General features: G+C 38.6%; 1 protein-coding gene across 1 annotated transcript in view; it reads left to right on the plus strand.

Annotated features, from left to right (window-relative positions):
• The window catches only part of ALMS1 (Alstrom syndrome 1), a 205660-nt gene that overhangs the window by 100135 nt on the left and 84199 nt on the right, over positions 1 to 21326 (plus strand). The window contains exon 12 of the mRNA XM_006877698.1: positions 4739 to 6429. Within this exon, the coding sequence (XP_006877760.1) occupies positions 4739 to 6429 (1691 nt within the window). The remainder of the gene's footprint in view (positions 1 to 4738; positions 6430 to 21326) is intronic.

Below are 21326 nucleotides of genomic sequence, written 5' to 3' on the forward strand. Positions count from 1 at the left end.
TCTACCTTCCTCCAGGCCCTCTGGATCTAGGTTCCCTCTTGAAAGCTTGTAAGCCAGTCCAGTCACTTCTTGCCTTTGTAGCCACCCCCCATTTTGGGTAGCCAGTGTTCAAGTTGCCCATCTCTGGTTATTCTTTGTATGGAGGGGGTAATGAGCTTTTAAGACTTGAGTTACTACTCACCAGAATAGGATATAGAACATCGTTTTTGTGGACTCTATCACTTGACCTTTGTGTCCACACACCCCTCCCAGACCATGAGACCTCAGGTTCAGTGATTTCATTCCCTCCATAAGATAAGCACTGGACTGTGGATCACAAGGTCAGTGGTGCAAGCCCACCACCCACTCCATGAATAAAAGATGAGGTTTTCTGTCTCCACAAAGACTTATACCTTGGAAACCCTATGAGTTGGAACTGACTCCATGGCACTTAACAATAACAAGACATTTTCATAATTTTGTCACTTGTATGTGTAACCACTTTCATAAATATATTTGCAGCAAAGGTCAATATATCCTGTCAAGTCTATGTTGTATTCATGGATTGTTGCTAAGTGCTGTTGAGTTGGTTCTGACCCATAGTGATCCTGTATATGGTTTACCCAGGAGCGGCTGGTGATCTTAAACCATTGACCTTGTGGTTCAAACCAACGTTGCAGGTCCAGTGCATTAACCCACAGTGCCACACCAGGACTCGTGGGTGGTATACTCATTATTCCTTGCATACACATTCAACCTGTGTGTGTCTGTTCATGCATCTACTTGCAGATCATTATTATTGCATGATTGTGTATACAACAGTATATACCTGTTCCCTTGAACTCTTGCACTCTTCCCAATGTCTTTTCCTGATTCCACCGTTTTTTGCTGACTTCCTCTTAATGTATTTTGCCTTTCCATCACCCTAGTTAATATGTGTTTACACTATAGTTGACATTCTGGTGTGATGCTATGGGATAACACTGAACTGCTAGTTGCAAGGTTGGCAGTTCAAACCTACCATCCACTCCTTGGAAACCCTGTACAGGTCACTATGAGTTGGAAGCAACTGAACAACATTTAACACCAACAATACTCTAATTGGTAATTTACTCTCTCTTCCCCATCCCATCCCCCTAGTAACCATCAAAGAATGTTTGTTTTAGTGTGAAAATCTTTTGTTAGCTTTTTATAATAGTGGTCTCATACCATATTTGTCCACTTGTGATGGTTCAACTTGAACTTCACTCAGCATAATGTTCTCCAGGGTCATCCTCGTTGTGAGATGTTTTGCAGATTTATTATTATTCTTTAATGCTGAGTATTATTAGTATTACACTGTGTATATGCACCATAGTTTGTATATCTGTTCTTCCACTGATAGGCATTTAAGCTGTTTCCATCTTTTTGCTGCTGTGAATAGTGCTCGATTAACATGGGTGTGCATATATCTATTCATGTCATGGTTCTTAATTCTCTAGGCAAACCCCATCAAATCCACTGCCATCAGTCAGTTCCAACTCATAGCGACCCTATATAAGGTATCCTAGACTGTAGGTCTTTATAGAAGCAGATAGCATCATCTTTCTCTAGGCAAGATTTCTTCAGTAGGATATAATCCAAGCAAAACTCACTGCCATTGAGTCGATTCCAACTCAAGAGCCTCTGGATAAGGTTTCTAAGGCTGCACATCTTTATGGGAACAGAAAGCTTCGTCTTTCTCTTGTGGAGCTGCTGGTGGATTTGAATTGCCAATCTCAATGTGCTTTATCTTACATCACCACAAAAGTTCCATAAATAGGATATAAGAAGACAATAATCATAAAAGAAATTTTTGATTAATTGCGCTTCATTAAAACAAAGCTGCTATGAAGAGTAAAAAGTCAAGCCAAAATTTGTGCAAATGTAGAATTAAAAGACAATGACATTTTTCCTTGCACTTCTTGAAGCCCTTTCATACATTGACCTACGTCCAGAGTCTATATAATGAACCACACAAATAATTCACTTGCCCCAGTGATTTGAAATGGGTACTTAGCAAATGACCAATTAACATTTGAAAATGTTCTCAATGTCATTATCCATTAGAATAATGCAAATTAAAGCCAGAGTGAGATACTGCTGAAAGTCAGAATGGCTAGGTAAAAACCAGAACAATGCCAAATATAGGAGAAATTGTGGAGCCGGTGACCTACACATGTATTGGCATTGGGAAGGTAAATTGGTACAATACTCTGGAAAACTAATTTAGCCCTTCTGGTCTGGTGCTGTGGGATAAAGCACTCGACCACAAGGTCAGTTGAATCACAAGATCGGTGGTTCAAACTCACCAGCTGCTCCTCAGAAACCCTATACAGGGAATGGCACTTAACAACAACAACACTAAAGGTAAGGAGCGTGGTGGCTCTGTAGAGTAAGCACTGGACTGAAAACCACAAGGTCAGCGGTTTGAGCCCACCTGTTTCTCTGAGGGAGAAAAATGAGGCTTTGCACCTGTAGAGATTATAGCCTCAAACACTGTATACAGGGTCACTATGAATTGGAACCAACTCGGTGGCACTTAACAACAAAAACTGAAGGTAAACGCCCAGGAGCCCTGGTTAAGTGTTTTGCTGCTAACCACAGGGTTGGTGATTGCTGGTTTGAACCATTCATGGGGAGAAAGATATGGCAGTCTTTTTCTATAAATATGATTTATGGGAACCCTATGAGCAAGTTCTTCTCTGCCTTATAGGGTCTCTGTGAGTCAAAAATGACTGGAAGGTTTTTTGTTTTTGTTTTTTCAAGGATCCCTGGTGGTGCAGTGGTTAAGCATTTGGATATTAGTCAGAAGGTTGACAGTTCAAACCCATCAGTGGCTTTGTGAGAGAACAACATGGTCTGCTTCCGTAGAGATGCCCTAGGAGGCAGTTCTGCTCTGTCCTATAGGGTCACTATGAGTTGGAAAGTTTTGTTTTGCTAAAAGTAAGGCATCCTTGGGTGGTGCAAATGGTTAATACACTTTGCTGACAGAAAGGTTGGAGGTTCAGGTTCACCCAGAAACCCTTAGAAGAAAAGCCTGGTGATGTACTTGAGAAAATCAGCCATTGAAAAGACTACGCCACACATGGGGTTGCCGTGAGTTATAATAGACTCAATAGCAACTGGTGGTGGTGGGGTAAAGGTAAACATACATCTGCCCTCTGACACTTCAGCCCTACTTCTAGCTGTGCATGCAAGAGAAACTAGTACATTTGTTCTTTAAAAAGACAGGGACAAAAGTAATTACTGTAGCCCAAAACTGAAAGCTTCTTATTTGTCTATCAAGCAGCGTAGAATAGATGAATCAGTTATGGTTTATTCATATAGTGGAATTGTACATAGCAATAAAAGAGGACAAACTACTGCTATCTTAATAGCATGGAAGAATTGCATACATTAAATATAACAAATAAAACCAGATATAATGGTCATACTGAATGATTCCATTTATGTGAAGTTTTAAGACAGACTAATCAATGGTGCTGAAAGTAAGACCAGTGACTAACGCTCCTGGGGCAAGGTGTAGAGTATTGACTGGGAAGAGGCACAGGTGATCTTCTCACGTATAGGAAAAGTGGTTTATCTGGATCTGGTAGCATAGACCTTTATTGATTTTTTTTCTCATTTTTTAGTAAGTGAGGACAGATTTTGTTAGGGTTTTTTGTGCCCTTTGTTCCAGGTTGCTGGCTTCTTCAGCGCCAAGTCTATGAGATAAAAGAGAAACCCAGAGATCTCACAACCATGTCACTCCTCACATCTCATGTCCCAGGGTCCCTAGTTGGTGTGCCTACCTTTCAGAGTCTTTTAAAATTTGTTTTATATGATATGCCCAGGAATTTTAGTTGTAGTGGGAGGTGGTATGCTGTGGAAGTCAGTTCCGACTCATAGCAACCCTGTACGGGGTTTGCGAGGCTGTAAATCTTTACAGAAGCAGAAAGCCTCATCTTTTCCCCATGGAACCACTGGTAGTTTTGAACTCCTGACCTTGAGGTTAGCAGCCTGATTCATAACCACTATGCTACCAGAGCTCCTTTTATTTAGTGGGAGGAATATGGTAAAGAACATCTACCCTGTCATCACAGAAACAGCAGACTAAATTATTTTTATGTAAAAATAAATGTGGTTGTATCTTCAAACAGAATGTCAAATTACTATGACTTTATAGGTAAAATAGAAAATCCATAAAGAAATTTTATATTTATTATGGTCAGCTTTGGGCACTGATCTATGCCCCAAAGACCCAAGCTGTCTGGGCCGCTGAACTGTCCTTACACATGGCTTCCAAGATTATTCTAGGTATTACCATTTTCAACTGGCAAGAGCAATGGTGATGGTAGTGGGCAGCATGAAAGTCAAGAAGTTGAGTTTTAAGGACAGGAAGCACAAGTTGTATTTCTACTTTTACTCATATCCCACTGGCTAGTCATAGGGTCCTATCCACTGCAGAAGAAACAGGAAATGTCTTCAGCTTGGTGAAGCTTTTAGTAGTAAAATGAGCATTGGGGAAAGTGAATATTGGGGAATGGCAGCAGATTTTGGCTATGGTTACTTAGTGAAAATTTTGAAAACTGTCTCATGAGCCATTTTATGTGACAGTTAGCTGTCTATTTCTTGCTGTCCTCTTAAAAAAGAACAGCGCACCCTGAGCTTCACAGTCAAATCTTAGACTGGATATAAAACTGATACATATACAATTATTTGGGACTACTTTAATAAAAAACCTGTTTATATCTTCTAGGGTTTACAGAGTCCACGGGGTATAGGATGCAAGCCAGAAGCTGTATGTAGTCACATTATTATTGAGAGCCATGAAAAAGAATGTTTCAGGACTCTAGCTACTCAGCAAGCACAAATGGATGGTCATCCTTGTGTCTTCAGACCCGATGAACCTGATGAAATGATCAGAGGACAGCAGGGCCCCTCATCATGGAGAGCCAGGCATATCAACCTTTCCAAATCATTAGACCATAACCACCCCCGCTTCAAAGTTTGGAATTCCTTGCAATTACGAAGTCATTCTCCACTTCAAAATTTTACAGCCGATAACTTTAACAAAGATCTGCGAATGCCATTTCATGAAAAGATGGACCCTTGGTTGTCAGAATTTGTAGAGCCTGCTTATGTGCCATTGGAGGAAATGGATTTTCATTCTTCATCCCAAGTGTTGCCCCCAGAATCCATGAAAAAGTTTACTACCTCCATCACTTTTTCATCTCACCGGCATTCTAAATGCATTTCAGATTCCTCTGTTTTTAAGGTTGGTGTTACAGAAGATAGTTCTGGAGCATCTACAGGAGTGATTAATTCTCATTTCACTGAAGAGCAAAATCCTCTTAGAGATCAAAAAAGGAAAACCTCGTCCCCCGTGTCATTTAAAATGTTTAGTCACTCACCAGATAAAGATTTAACTATTTTAGCAGAGAGCAGTGGGAAATGCCAAAAATCACCTGTTAACTTTGATCATTCTCACCAAGAAGAAAAACTCTTAGAAATATCAGATTTTAAAGTCAGTCATTCTGATCCCAGGCCCAGTGCAAATTCTAGCAATTTCCTTAGCATGGGCAGACTGAATTCCAGACTCGGAGGACAAGAAAAGAATGTAACTCCAGATATTCCTTCACTCATTTTTCTTGAACAGCGTGAACTCTTTGAACAAAGCAAAGTCCCACGTGCAAATCACCACATGAGAAAACATCATTCTTCACCTCATCACTATCAAGATTATGTCGCTCCAAGCCTTCCTTCTCGCATTTTTCTTGAACAACGGGAGCTGTTTGAACAAAGCAAAGCTTCCCATGTAGGTTCTCAGATGAGAGAATACCATTCTCCCATTCATCAAGGTCAGAATTGTATAGCTCTAGACCTTCCTTCTGACATTTTTCTTGAACAACGCAAGCTCTTTGAACAAAGCAAAGACCCGTATGTAGATCACCACCATTCCTCCGCTCCTCAAGATCAGGAATGTGTAATAGAAAAGGACAATCATTGCCATTCTAATATGGAAAATTCTGAAGCCAAGTTCAGTAATATTGTCTCCCAGTCAGCCCTGAATCATTGCGCTCCACCTTCAAATCGAAAAGCAGTTTCTTGTGTTCGTATAACTCTTTCACCCAAGACTTCTTCCAAATTGGATAGTGAAACCTTAGATAAAAACTTACATTCAGTGGATCCTGTATGTAAACCAAGGACAAATAGAGAGTTTGACTCTGAACTGCAAACCGGATCTTTGAGATCATTGGAACCAACCTCAGAATCTAAATCTTCTCTAGACTTCCATGTCGTACATTTTCCTGTTACAGATACTATAACTCAGAACCGGAACATCAAACCAAGTCAGAAAGTGACCTCAAGGCAAACACAAGTGAACAGTTCAGATTTGGAAGGCTATTTCAATCCAGAGGTAACAACTCCAGCAGCTGCAGACCACAGGTGAGTCTCACTCTAATAACAGGCAAGCTGATGGCATTTGTGATAAAGGGTTGTAAATATTTTTCAGTAAACATAACTAATGGGGTGGGGGGGAGGAAATAGGGTTTTTCTTAGGGGGAGATTATATCTGACTAATGTAGAAATCTTTCAGGAAATGAATAAAATATATGTAAGAAGGAAAATGTGAAAGTAACTTATTTATACTTTCAAAGGTTTTTTGTGTTTTTTGACAAGACTTGGCATCAGGTATTGTAAAGCGTTGAGTTATTTTGATAAGAATCTTTGCTTATCCAGTGGTACCGTTTTCTAATCCCTTATTTATTGTGCTAGGCTTTGGAAAGCTGTTCTTTTTCTCTTGTCCTCTTTCCATTTCTCTTCCTCTCAAGGATTTCATTTCATAGAATTGAAAATTTTCAACCTTATAGCAATAGAAATTATTTTGTCCCAACATCGTAGGAAAGGGAACCCAGTTCAAGAATAACGCATGAAATGTATATATTTCAGCCTAATTTTAGGACTGTCATTGATGAAGTTTTGCATTGAGTCTCTTACATATAGCGAGACAGAGCTATTTCTTGTGTTTAATGTTTCCACCTACTAATTGGAAGCATTCCACAGTACAGGCCACTGGGCTTTGAAAGGAGGCAGGGAAAAAATAGTTAACATCCACATGTGGTAGTCTAGCAATGTTTTCTTACTTTGTCTTCATGGCAGACCTCTGAGGTAGGTAGTGGTATCCCCATTTGCCCACTGGAAAATTCAACCACAAGTTGCTACTTGTGCCAAAAGACATGTATGAACAAAATATTTTTAAACTTTCATAGTTTTAGATAGTTTTAGACTTATAGATTAATTAGAAAAAGAGAATTGCTATTACTACTAATCTATTGCTATGCAACAAATCACCCCAAAACGTAATCAGCTTAAAACAACAAACATATATTATTATCCCAGTTGTGAGTCATAAATATTATTATCCCAGTCATTGTGAGTCATAAATCCAGGTATGGTATAATTGGGTGCCTCTGGCTCATGGTTGCAATCAAGGTGTTAACGACAGCTGTGATGTCATCTCCAGGTTTTACTGGAGGCCTTGCCTCCTCACTCACTCACATGACTGTTGGCTGATCTCAAGTCCTCCCTGGCTGGTGACTGGTGACGTCTGTTTCTTGTTTTGTGTTCTCTCTGTAAAGCAGCTTACAACATGAAAGCTAACTTCCCTCAGAGTGAGCAAGTGAGGGAACATAAGAGGGTGCCTGAGACAGAAGCCAGAGTCTTGGTAACCAAATCTTGGAAGCAACATCTCATCACTTTTGCCATGTCCTGTAATTGAAACAATTACTGTATCCATCTCACACTCAAGGGTTGGAGATGACACAAGTGCCTGAATGCCAGAAGCAGAGATTGCGGGGGGTTGCCTACTACAGTTCCCATATATCCTTCACCTAAGCTTTCCCTTATGGTACCATCCTACATAATCATAAAACATTTATCCAAATGAAGACATTTTCCTTAGTATAAGGCTGCTGCAACTAAAGTACAGACTGATTGGGATTTCATCTGATATTTCCATAAATGTACTTTTTCTTGTTTCAGAATATAATCTAGCATCTCAATCTCACCTTTCGTTTACTTATCATGTCTCTGTAATATTTTCTGTCGTGTCGCTTCCTTGTCTTTCTTGACCTTGACACTTAGAAGAGTACTGATCAGTTGTTTGGGAGAAAATATTTTGGCTTTTTTTAAAAAAAAATTTGTTATTATTTAGGCTCAGTTTGGAGTGCATGCATTCTCATATGTTGTACTGTATTATTGGTGATGGTAATCCTGACCACTTGACCAAACTTGTAGCTACGAGGATTCTTCACTGTACAATTCTTGTTTTTTCTTTATACATACTAAATATTTGGAAGGGATACTGTCGACTCTACAACTACCCTGTTTCTAGTAGAATTTTAAACACTCATTCTAGCATCCATCAGTGGCTCTTGCCTCTGACTGTTATTATGGTGGTGTTCTAGTGGTGTTTTTCTATTTTTTGCTTCCCTTCTGTATTTATTAAATGGAATCCTAAAAGGAAGAGTTCTTGTTCCTCAGTTTTTTCATTTTCCCGGTTATTTATTTATTTATGTAAGTATGGATTCATGCATATTTCTTTACTACTTTGAGTTATAGTCCTATACCATCATTTATTTTGTTGCTCAGGTTGTTCCAGTTTGGACTATTGGTAATTCTTTTAGGTAGGATTCTGTGGTCTGCCCCAGTCATGGAATTAACCATTTCTGCAAGTAACCCTCCTGTTGTTTAGTTTGGTTTGTTTTTTTTTGTTGTTGTTTTTCTAACTCTCTATGGATTTGTTTGTTTAATTTTTATTGTGAATTGAGTGAAGGTTTACATAGCAGATCATCAACAGTTTTATATTTAATTAATCATATACTTACTTTCATTACAATGACTGCAATCCCCTCCATGTACCATCAGTTAACAGTATGACGTTCTGTTTACTTTAACTCTTACATTCCTCCCTGTGTCTCCCACTATCTTCATCTTTTCTCTGCCAGCCTCCCTCTTGCTGTATATTGCCTGCCCTGTCACTTACATTAATGTGCTTATCTTCTAGCCTGTACTTAATTTTCCCTTTACCCCACTCTGGTAACACTCATAAAATGTTTCTTTTATCAAGAAAAACTTTCCTTAACTTTTTATAACAGTGGTATCATACACTATTGGTCCTGTCGTGATTGACTAATTTCATTCAGCATAATATCCTCCAGGTTCTCTTGTAGACATCATATTGAAGAATTCTGTTTTCTTATCCATCCTGTTACTCTGTTTCTTAATTGGGGTATTTAATCCATTACATTTAGTGTAATTATCAATAGATATGAAGCGATTGCTGTGTTTTTATTTTTTGGGTTTTTTTTTTTTTTGGTGCTGCTGGTTTCTTTGTTCCACATAATTTTCTACGTTGAGTTCATTGTATTTGTGGGTTTTCTGTCATTTTCATTTTTGTTATGTTAATGTTTACTAGGTATGATTTTTCCTCTTTTGATGTGAAGGTATATTAATTATCTTTGAGGTTACCTTATAATTTACTAATTTTTCTCCTGTTTAAAACTGTTTTTTTTTTATCTTGAAATCTACTTGACTTCCTTGCAATTTAGAAGTTCTGTATCTACACTATTCCCTCATTTTACTTTGTAGGTTTGCTTTTTTTTCATTATATATTAATATCTGTGGTTCCCTATTTTCAGTCTTTTTTTTTTTTTTTACTTTAAATAGCTCTGTATCTTGATTGAGTTCTATAGGTTGTTTCTTCACTTTGTTGATAAAATCCATTGATGTAAGACTTCTTAATTTTTTATGAAATCCAGTGTATTCTGCCTTTTGCTGTTTATAATTTTGGTGTCAAATCTAAGAATTCATTATTAAATACCACTCTTTAAGCATTATCCCTATGTTTCTTCTAAAAGTTTTATGATTTTAATGATAACATTTAGGTTCTTGACCCATTTGGAATTAATTTTCGTATATGGTATGGGTTGTGGGGCCAGCCTCATTCTTTTGCATGGGAAATCTACTTTCCTCATACCATTTATTAAAAGAAACTGTTCTTTCCCCCACTGAATGGATTTAGTACTCTTGTTGAAATGTAACTTACCCTGGATGTGTGGGTTAATTTTAGAGTCTCAGTTCTATTCCATTTGTTGATATGTCATTATAAGGAGCTCTGGTAGAGTAGTGATTACAAATCGGGCTGCTAATCACACAGTCAGCAGTTCGAAACTACCAGCTGTTCCACAGGAAAAAGATGAGGCCTTCTGCTCCTGTAAAGAATTACAGCCTCGGAAACCCTGTACAGGGTCGCTATCAGTCGGAACCGACTCCTCAGCAAATATAATAACAACAGCATATGTCATTATACTAGCATTAGGCTATTAAGGATTATTGTAGCTCTATGTTATGTTTTAAAATCAGGAAGGGTGAGCCCTCTTACTTTGTTCTTTTTACAAATTCCTTGGCTGTTTAAGAAATCCTGGTATGATGCTGTACGATAAGCACTGGACTGCTATCCATAAAGTTGGCAGTTTAAACCCACCAGCTACTCTGTGGGATAAAAATGAGACTTTCTGCTCCTGTAAAGATTTACAACCTCAGAAACTCTACTTAGGTTATTTGTGAGTTGGAATCAACTCGTTAAGACTGACTGAGTCTGGGTTATTTGGAGCCCCTTGCTGTTACATACAAATTTGACGATTGGCCTTTCCATATGTGTGGAAAAAGCTGTTGGAATTTTGATGAGGATTGTTTTATGTCTATAGATTGTTTTTGGGTAGTATTGCCATCTTAATAGTATTATCTACTAATCTGTGAATATCCAATTTCTTTGCATTCACTTATGTCTTCTTTAATTTCTTTCAGCAAGGTTTTATGGTTTTCAGTGTACAAAGTCTTTTACATTGAAAAATTTATTCCTAGGTATTTTATTTTTAAATGCTGTTATAAATGGAATTAGTTCCTTTTCATATTGATCATTGCTGTTGCACAGAAATCTAACTTATTTTTTCGTGTTGAACTTGTACCCTGCTACCTTGCTGAATTCATTTATTAGTCCATTATTAGATTGAAAAATTTCCCTTGCATTCCTAGTGTGTTAGGTGGTTTTAAAATTTTTTCATCATGAAAAGGTGTTGGATTTTGTCTAATTCCTTTTTTTGTGTCAATTCAACTGATCATGTGTGGTTCTTTTCCTTCATTCTATTATTGTGGTGTTTTTACCTTGATTTTTTTTTATGCTAAACTACCTTTACGTTCCTGAGATGAATCCCACTTGATCATGATGTATGCTTTTGGATTCAATTTGCTAGTATTTTGTTATGGATTTTTGCATTACCAGGGTTGTATCCTTTCACCATACTTTGTATGCTGAGTAAATAATGAGAGAAGCTGAATTATAGGAAAAAGAACATGGCATCAGGATTGGAGGAAGCCTCATTTTTAACCTGTGAGAAACAGATGATACAACCTTGCTTGCTGGAAGCAAAGAGGACTTGAAATAGTTACTGATGAAGATCAAAGACTTCAGTATGAATTGCACCTCAACATAAAACAAAAATCTTCACCACTGGACCAACAAATAACATCATGATAAACAGCTAAAATATTGAAGGTGTCAAAAACTTTATTTTAATTGGATTCACAGTCAACACTCATGGAAGCAGCAGTCAAGAAATTAAACGACATATTGCGTTAGGCAAATCCACTGCACAAGATTTCTTTAAAGTCTTAAGAGCAAAGATGTCAGTTTTAGGACTAAGGTGCACCTGATCTTATATGAATGTTCCTTTACACTGTCCAGTGTGAAAGTTGGATAGTGAACAAGGAAGACCCTTTGTGGTCACCAGCAGTTTTTGGTGGTGGGATGAGGTTCTGACCCTACAATAGAGGGTCCTTATCTTTGCTGACCAAAGAATAATCAGATTAGACTGACAAGAGTTTCACACAAGTAAAAGATTATCAAGAAGAACAGATCTGGCCTGAGGAGACGAGGAGGTAAAGCTAACTGTCCCGTCTCCCCGAACGGATAGAGGCTTTTCTGGGATTTAAAAGGTGGGAAAAGGTATCACGTTCATTTATAGAGATAAGTAGGAATTTCCATGAAGTGGCCCATATGTGAGGGGCCATGCTAGTTGGCTTCGTTTGCAGCATTTTTTCTCCATTGTAGAGGCCGCTGGTAGTGCCGGGGGTCCTGAGTCGGGGTCCTGCTTCAACAAAGGATCACCTCGACGAGCGTGGGGGTTTTAACGTGAGTGGGAGATCTAGTAGGCGAAAGAAAAGACAGAGACAAGATTGATGCAAGCTGACAGGCAAGCTAGCACACCAAGCTAGCAGAGCCCCAGTCTTTTATTGTCAGAAGAAGGAAATTGACACAAAAGAAAATAATGATAAAAATGTTGATTATTCACTCAGGACAGGATACAAGATCATTCATGTGATACAAGACACAATGATTCACAAAATTATCTTTAACTTCTGAGGACATCATGATTCTTCTTAATAAACTAAAATCCTTATTTCTATAAGAAAGGTTCAAGCAAGCAATTACAGATTATAGATTAACTTCTAGGTTCGTGTAGCCTAGGGCAGCAACTTGCGGTTTCTTAGAAGGTGTTTAACATATTTTCAAAACTTAATCACAAGTGGGTAAAGGTGAGAGGCTCTAGAGTTTTTACTAAAGACTAAGTTATATTTTCTAAAGAAACAAACTGCTTCTGTGTCTTTTGCAGGCAAACAATACATGCTTTTGTTAGTGAACAAGATTTCAGATACTTAGCTTCCATTGTTAAACTAATGATTCTTTCCTCCTTGCTTCTACAATTATAGAGAAGGTGAAAAACAGGTTTTGACTTTTCTAAGAAGGTGCGGTTTCATCTTTACATTCTTTTAACTCTGTTCTGGTTTCCATATCTTGATATGACAATGTTCATTGCTATTATATTCCCAATATACCTTGGGGGGAAGGAGAGTATTTGGATTAAGTTGATTATACCCGGAGGCAGTTTGGGGGTGCATAAAATTATCACATACAGCAAGATTCCCATGAAAAACATCGAGAGCACAGCAGACGTACATAGGGGTGTCTTTAGGGGGTAGCTACCAGTTTCAGTGTTATTATTTTACATAGACATTAACAGCTCATGTATCTGTTTAATATTAAACATAACTAAGTAATTGGTTAGAAAAAAATTGTTACATATTCTCTGCATTGCTACATCCTGTTTTTCTGTACTTTTAGTTCTCATAGTCTCACGCACAACTCTTGTTACTGGGGCAGTGACTTTTACATGAGAGCCATTGATCAAAACGTTGTGCGTATTATTACTGAAAACAATCACTTTCCCAGAAGCTACAATTACCGGAATTAAGAGCATAAAGAACAAGTACAGAATGCACAAAAGTACAATTAAAGAAAATTGCGCAGAGGTGGCCAAACAATGAGTTCGCCAAAGCCTATGAACCCGGGACTTCAGGGAGTTACTTCCCTGGCCCTCGGGGTCCATGGCCCATAAGCCTGAGGAGGGCTTAAAGACTGGATTTTCGTCCATGTTATCCTTGTGCCTCAACTTCTCAGTGCTGATTATGTATGCTGCAGCTGCCAGCACTTTGCTATACTTGTGCCTCAACTTCTCAGTGCTGATTATGTATGCTGCAGCCGCCAGTATGGTAGGAGCAGACAAAATTTACTTTGGGATGTTGTGCATGTGTAGTTTTTTCAGGACTCTGGTTCAGACGCCCTCTTAGGGGCTAGTGTTCTCCCATGCTCCCAGCAGAAGGTCATCCTATAAAGTTATGCCTAGGGCACTGGGCAAACCAGTCCATCCTGTAAAACATCTTACTGGGAAGTAAAATAAGGAATTTTGATGTGTGGTCTTTCTGTGACATGTCTTAGGGTGTGGCTACTCATCTGTACCCCCTGAGCATGTTCTACACATCTTCACAATTGTTCAAGCAAGGAGGGGCACAGTTCTCAACATTCTCCAAGACTTTAGTCAATAAGTGGCTCATCTTTAATTCTGACTTCTGAACCCCTTTTAACGCCTGTCTCATTTGCTACAGGTAATTTAAAAATTGTGTTTATCGGTTCTTTGTTGCTAGCATGTAGAATTACTGTTGTGGATACCCCACATCCAAAAAGATGACAGAAAGTATCCTTCATTCGAAATTTGGTTTGGATGTTCAGACTAATTGACTCTCATATACACAGTAGGTATGAATAGCAGGGAAGTCTTCCCAAGCTAATTCACAAAAGGCGTGAGAGAGCACGGAAAGGAAACAGGTTTGGTGTTTCTTTGATGATTAGAGGGTAGGACTGGGATGAAAGTTTCTGCATGGGTAATGGCTTGAAGGTTTAAACCTCCATTGGAACTGGAGAAAGGAGCACATATGCTTTCTTATCAGCTTGCCCAGATGTGAGGCAAAAAGGAGATAAAAGGGAGATGAGACTTGAAAAAGTGTGTCAGCATTCAAACATCAAAAATGAGGTCAGACTCTTATAATCTAATCCTGATTTCTAATGACTAAAATATATCATGTTTCACTTAATTTAATTTGAACTGGTTTAAGTAAGTCATTGTGTCACCCTGAGATCTGTTGCCTTGAGGCCTGTAAGTAAGGTGAAAGTTCCCTTGAATGCCTTGTTTTAAAACCCAGCATGACTGACTTTGAGAAATGAATGAGTGCCTTGGTCACTGTCAGTAACACCTGGAACTCTGATGGAGCCAGAGTAGTGTCTTAGTGAGGCCTTGAATTGTGGCATTAGCATGTGCAGAGATATTGATTTATATTTTGGGTAAATGTGAGGAAAAGAGATTCCCAGTGTTCTTTACCCCAAAGGGTAAGAAATTATTGTTACTACCATGGGCCAGGCTAGATGTCCATACCATTTGTAAAGGCTCAAGGCTCTGTAAAAATCTGTAGATGGGGTGAATTGATATCTAGTACGTTCAGTGCTGAAATAACCCCGTGAAGTTTGGGGACTTCTCACTGAGCTCCTGGTATCACTGCCATCCATAAAATATGTGAAATACCTTTGTTGTTCACTCAGTTAATCCCAAAAGACTCTCCAGATAACTAAGAGATCTGGAAGAGGGGTGTGCACGTCTAGCACCATGGCATGTGGCAAGGTACTGAGGACAGAGGTGGCCACCTTGTTCTGCAAGGCTCAGGCTTCACTATACTGTAGGAAGGTGACTTCAGTGACCATGCCAAGTTTGTGGGTGGTGCTTCCATGATCCAAAGTATAATGGAGAGCTGTGTGTGGAGAGTTGCAGCTAAGAACATCTTTTCCCACGAGAGTCCAGTATGTGGTCAGCAGTTGCCACTCTAATGGCATATTGCCAAGGCAAGTACTTTCTTGAATCAGTAGGATGGTCTGTGAGCTTTGAGAGTCCACAAGGTTTGAGATGCTGAAGCCTCTGCAGTGCAGGAGTCTCGGGGCACTAATGGGAAAGCCTGTTGTATGAAATTTGAACAGATTTTAGAGCCTGTTGTTGGAAGGGCCTCATTCAAGGTGGGTGATTTAAAAATAATATTATAAAATGGTACACATTACGTTGTATTACATTGATTGACTTTCATACTTTAAAAACAAAAACAAATCCACAGCCATTGAGTCATTTCCTGCCTAAAGCAACTATGTGTAAGGTTTCTGGAGATCTACGTCTTCATGGGAGCAGAAAGCTTCATCTTTTTTCCTGTGGAGCAGGTGGGTTTGAACTGCTAACCTTGTAGTTAGCAGTCCAGCACTTACCCTACAGAGCCACTAGGGCTCCTTTCATATTTTTTAACCACACTTGAATTCCTGAAACAAATCTCACTTGGTTATGGTGTACAATTCTTTTAATAAGCTGCTGAATTTGGCTTGTTAGTATTTTGTAAGTTTTAGCTCGGGTGGATCATGACAAGCTATGGACAACATTGAGAAGTATGAGTATTCCAGAACACTTAATTGTACTTCTAAGAAATCTGTACCTAGACCAAGAAGCAGTTGTTCGAACAGAACATGGGAACACTGAAAGTTTTAAAATTGGGAAAGGTGTGAGACAGGGTTGTATTCTTTCACCATACTTATTCAACCTGTATGCTGAGCAAATAATACCAGAAGCTGGGTTCTATGAAGAAAAACGTGGCATCAGGATTGGAGGAAGACTCATTAACAACCTGCGATATGCAGATGATACAACCTTGATCGCTGAAAGTGAAGAGGACTTGAAATATTTACTTATGAAGATTAAAGAGCACAGCCTTCGATATGGATTGCATCTCAATGTCAAGAAAACAAAAATCCTCACCACTGGACCAATAAACAACATTCTTATCAATGGAGAAAGGATTGAAGTTGTCAAGGACTTCATTCTTCTTGGATCAACTATCAACACTCGCGGAAGTAGCAGTCAAGAGATCAGACGACGTATTGCACTGGGCAAATCTGCTGCACAGGAACTTTTTAAAGTATTGAAGAGCAGAGATGTCAGCTTGAGGACTAGGGTGCGCCTGACCCAGGCCATTGTGTTTTCAATAGCCTCATATGGATGCGAAAGCTGGACAGTGAATAAAGAGGATCGTAGAAGAATTGATGCCTTTGAGTTGTGGTGTTGGAGGAGAATACTGAGGGTGCCATGGACTGCCAAAAGAACCAATAGATCTGTTTTGGAAGAAGTGCAGCCAGAGTGCTCCTTGGAGGCCAGGATGGCTAAGCTTCGTCTCTCCTACTTTGGACATGTAGTCCGGAGGAAACAATCGTTGGAGAAGGATGTCATGCTGGGTAGGGTGGAGGGTCAGAGAAAAAGAGGAAGACCTCCAACGAGATGGATCGGCCAGGTGGCATCATTGATGGACTCGGGGGTGGCAGCGGTGGTGAGGTTGGCCCAGGATCGAACATTGTTTCGTTCTGCTGTGCATGGAGTCGCTATGAGTCGGTTCCGACTCGATGGCACCTGACAACAACAACAACAACAATTACTAAATTGTATAAAATACTTTTTCTACCGCTGTTGAGGTAATCATATTTATTTTCTCCTTTATTCTGTTGATGTGATGAATCATATGGATGGATTTTTTAAAAAAAATACTTCGATTTTTAGAACAGTTTTAATTTAGGCTTATAGAAAAGCTGTGGACAGTTCAGAGATCCCTTGTGTCCCCACCTCCCAAGGGTATTCTGTTTCTTCTGTTGCATTCAAGTGGCACATTTGCTACCATTGATGAACCAACATTAATACATTATTATAAACGAAACTTCATAGTTAAATTAGGGTTCACTGTTTGTGTTGTATAATCCTGTGGGTAATATTGTCTATCCAACATTACATTATTAGGCAGAATAGTTTCACTGCCCTTAAAATGTTCTGTGTGTAACCTAGTCATCCCTTCCCTTTGAAGCCACTGTCTTTTTACTATCTCTAGTTTTGCCTTTTCCAGAATGTCAAACAATTGGAATCATACAGTATGTAGCTTTTTCAGGCTGGCTTTTTTTACTTAATAATATTCATTTAAAGTATCCTGCATGTCTTTTTGTAACTTGATACATCATTTCATTTTCATTGAATATTATTCCATTCAATGGATATACCACTGTTTGTTTTCCATTCACCTATTGAAAATCATAATTGTTGTTAAGTGTCGTAGAGTTAGTTCTGACTCATAGCAACCCAGTATAGGGTTTCCAAGGAGCTGCTGGTGGGTTTGAACCACTGACATTGCAATTAACAGTCCTGTTCTTATCTTACACCTCCACAGGAATGTTGCTTCCATTGTTTTGGCAATCATAAATAAAACTGGAGTCCTAGTATGGCACTGTGGGTTAATGCACTGGACTGCAAAGTCATTTGAACTGCAAAGTCAGTGGTTCAAGCTCACTAGCCGCTCCTTGGAAACTGTATACAGATAGAGTTGCTATGGATCGTAACGGAATTGATGGCACTAAACAACATAAATAAATAAAGCTGCTATAAACAAGAGGTCTTTTGCAGCAGATTTGCTTAATACAGTATGTCTTTTAATATTTTCCAAATGCTGGTTTCTTAATTTTAGCAAATATTAACAATAGGAGAAACTGGGTAAGGGAGAAATGGAACTTTTTTATGTTTTTAATTTTTCTGTAAATCTAAAGTTATTCAAAACAGTTTATTTAAAAAAAATAATTGACATTGTATTTTACATTTGTGTGCAGATTTTTATGTCAATATGCTTTTAGTTCATTTGGGCAAATAACCCAGAGTGTACTTTCTGAATTATATGGAAAACCTAGGTTTAGCTCAGTAAGAAACTGCCAGACTTTTGTTTTTTAAGTTTTTATTGTGAATTGAGTGATAGTTTACATGGAAAAACATCGGTTTTACAGTCATCATTTCATTGCAATGATTACAGTCTCCTCCATGCATCATCATTCAACAGTTTTTGCTTCTATTACCTTGGTGTTTTGGGGGTGGGGAATGTACACAAAAACACTGAGGAATATATAATAATTTAAACTACCAAAGGGCACATTCTGCAAGCCTGCCTCCTGGCTGTCAGCACACAGCCTTTCTCTTTCCTTGAGTCTAGAATTCTCAGCTGCTTACTCTCTCCATGCCATCACCTCTGCCGCCATCTCTGGTGTCGCTGCTTCTCTGGATAAAGTCCCACATTTTGCTCATACTCTTCTTTGATGGTCCTATGGTCTTCTGTTCCTGGAATGTAAGATTAACTACTCACCCGTTTTTGTTACAAAACTTATACCTTTTCAGTTGTGACAGTAGCAATTATTCACTATTGAATCATAAGAATCTTACCCATTTTGTAAATGAATGAGCATTCTTACTGTCTTTCATCCTCACTAGAATTCAATATTGGCATTCGCTGACTTAGCTAATTTTATACTCTTTAGGTGGGTCATCTGAATAGGGGTGCATACGTACACATACATGGATGTCTGTGTGCAGTCAGAAGAGTAAGCAAGCACATGCCTTGTGCTCAGAATTTGGCTTAGCAGTATGTTTAGAATTTTTGCATCTGTATTCATAAGTGGATTTGTCCTTTTTTTATTCCTCATTATTCTCTTCAATTAGTGAATTATAGGCAGCGGGCAGAGATTCAAAAGTTGTTTAATATGTTACAAATAATACAAATAAATAAAATAAACTTTTAAAATACGTTTTATAGAAAGTTTTCTATAAATCTGATATTATTTAACATCTTAACATTGACATGGTTGTTGTTTGTGTTCAGTGCCATTGAATCAATCCTAATAGACTCATATGCATGTGAAAGTTGGACAGTGAGTAAGGATTACCATAGAATTAATGCATTTGAGTTGCTGTGTTGGAGAAGAATGTTAAAAGTACTACAGACTGCCAGGAGAACAAACAAGTCTGTATTGGAAGTGCATCCAAAATACTTCTTAGAAGATTAGGTTGTCAAGACTTTGTCTTTTATACTTCAGACATGTTATCAGGAGGGATCAGTCCCCAGAGAAAGATATTATTATTGGTACAATGGAAGGTCAGGAAAAGAAAGGAAGATCCCAACAAGATGGATTGACCGTGGCAACTGCAGTGGGTTCAAATGTAATAACAATTACATGGATGCTCAGCACTGGGCAGTGTTTTATTTTATTATTTGTAAGATCTCTATGAGTCAGAACAGACTCAACAACTCCTAACAACTAAACTAATATGATTTTGATTTTTTGGATTTCATAACTAACCTCCAGACTTTATTGGAATTCCTTAGGTTTTCTGTTCATACTCTTTTCTGGTTCAGACCACAGCCCAGGACGTTTTATTGCATTTAGTTACATCTCCTTTGCCTCCTCTCATTTATAACAACTTTTCATTCTCTCCTTTTTCATGAATTGATAGTTTTTAAGATTACTGGCCAGTAATTTTTCTTTTTCTCAATGTTTCTTTTTCTTTTTCTTTTCTTCCATGATTTGACTGAGATTATAGTTTCAAATATACTACAAAGGTATCCTTTTCATTACATTATAGCAAAATGTACGTGATATCCATGTATCATCTCTGTTGATACTAAATTTGATTACTTGAATAAAGCAATGCTTACGAGGGTTCTCCATTGTAAAGTCACACCTATTTTCTTTTTGTGCTCATTTCTTTGTAATCTAGTCACTTAAGTCCTACCTATACTCATGGCATGATGAGACAGTTAAGCTTCACTTCCTGGAAAGGGCTTATCTACATATATTATTGTGAATTATTTTGTAAGATTTGTCTTTTATTCCCAATTATCTACTCAATCATTTGTTTATACCATAATTTTGATATGAGTTCTCTATAATCTTTATATATTGAAATCCTCTGGTCCCACTGTTAGCATGTAAAATTGGAGCTTATAAAAAAAAGGGCTGTGTTTCCTCTTTATCTTTGTACACTCTATGCACTTGGTGATGGTGGTTATGTGCCGTGGAGTCGGTTCCAACTCATAGCGACCCTGTACAGGGTTTCCGAGGCTGTAAATCTTTATGGGAACAGAAAGCCTCATCTTTAGTCCTTATTCATGGTGGTGGTATTAGAGGCCATCAAGTTGGTTCCAACTCATACTGACTCTCTGCACAACAGAACAAACCACTGCCTGGACCTGCACCATCCTCACAATATTTGTTATGTCAACCCGTCTCATTGGGGGTCTTCCTCTTTTTAGCTGACCCTCCACGTTACCAAGCTTCATGTTCTCCAGGGACTGGCCCTCCTGATAATATGCCCAAAGTATGAGAGAAGACATTGCGCCATCCTGGCTTCTAAGGAGCATTCTGGTTGTACTTCTTCCAGCACAGACTTGTCTGTTCTTCTGGCAGCCCATGATACTTCTAATACTCTCCTCCAACACCATATCGCAAATGCATCAATTCATTATTCATTGTCCAACTTTCACATGCATATGAGATTATTAACAATACCCTGACTTGTGTCACGCGTACCTTACTTAGCCCACAAACATGAGCAATGACATCATTGCTCTTGAGCACTGTAAAGAGGACTTGTGCAGCAGATTTGCCTAATACGACACATCATTTGATTTCTTTTTTTTTTTTTTTCTTAAATGTTTTATTGTGAATTATGTGATAGTTTACATGGGAGAACAATAGTTTTACATTCATTCCATCGTATATCGTCTCATTGCCATGGTTACAAACCCCTCCATGCAATCCTTCCCCCGTAACCCCCCAGGTCTTCAGCACACAGTTGCTCTCCCTCTCTGGATCTAAAGTCTCCAGCTGCTCCATCGCTCCACGTCATCATTTCTGGCTCCATTTCAGGCATCACTGCTTCTCTGGGTAGGGTCCTGCTCTCTGCTCTTCTCCCTTGATGGTCCTAGGGACCTCCGCTCCTAGACTGAGA

The sequence above is a fragment of the Chrysochloris asiatica genome, unplaced genomic scaffold (assembly GCF_000296735.1).
Source record: "Chrysochloris asiatica unplaced genomic scaffold, ChrAsi1.0 scaffold00557, whole genome shotgun sequence".
Classification (NCBI taxonomy): Eukaryota; Metazoa; Chordata; class Mammalia; order Afrosoricida; family Chrysochloridae; genus Chrysochloris; species Chrysochloris asiatica.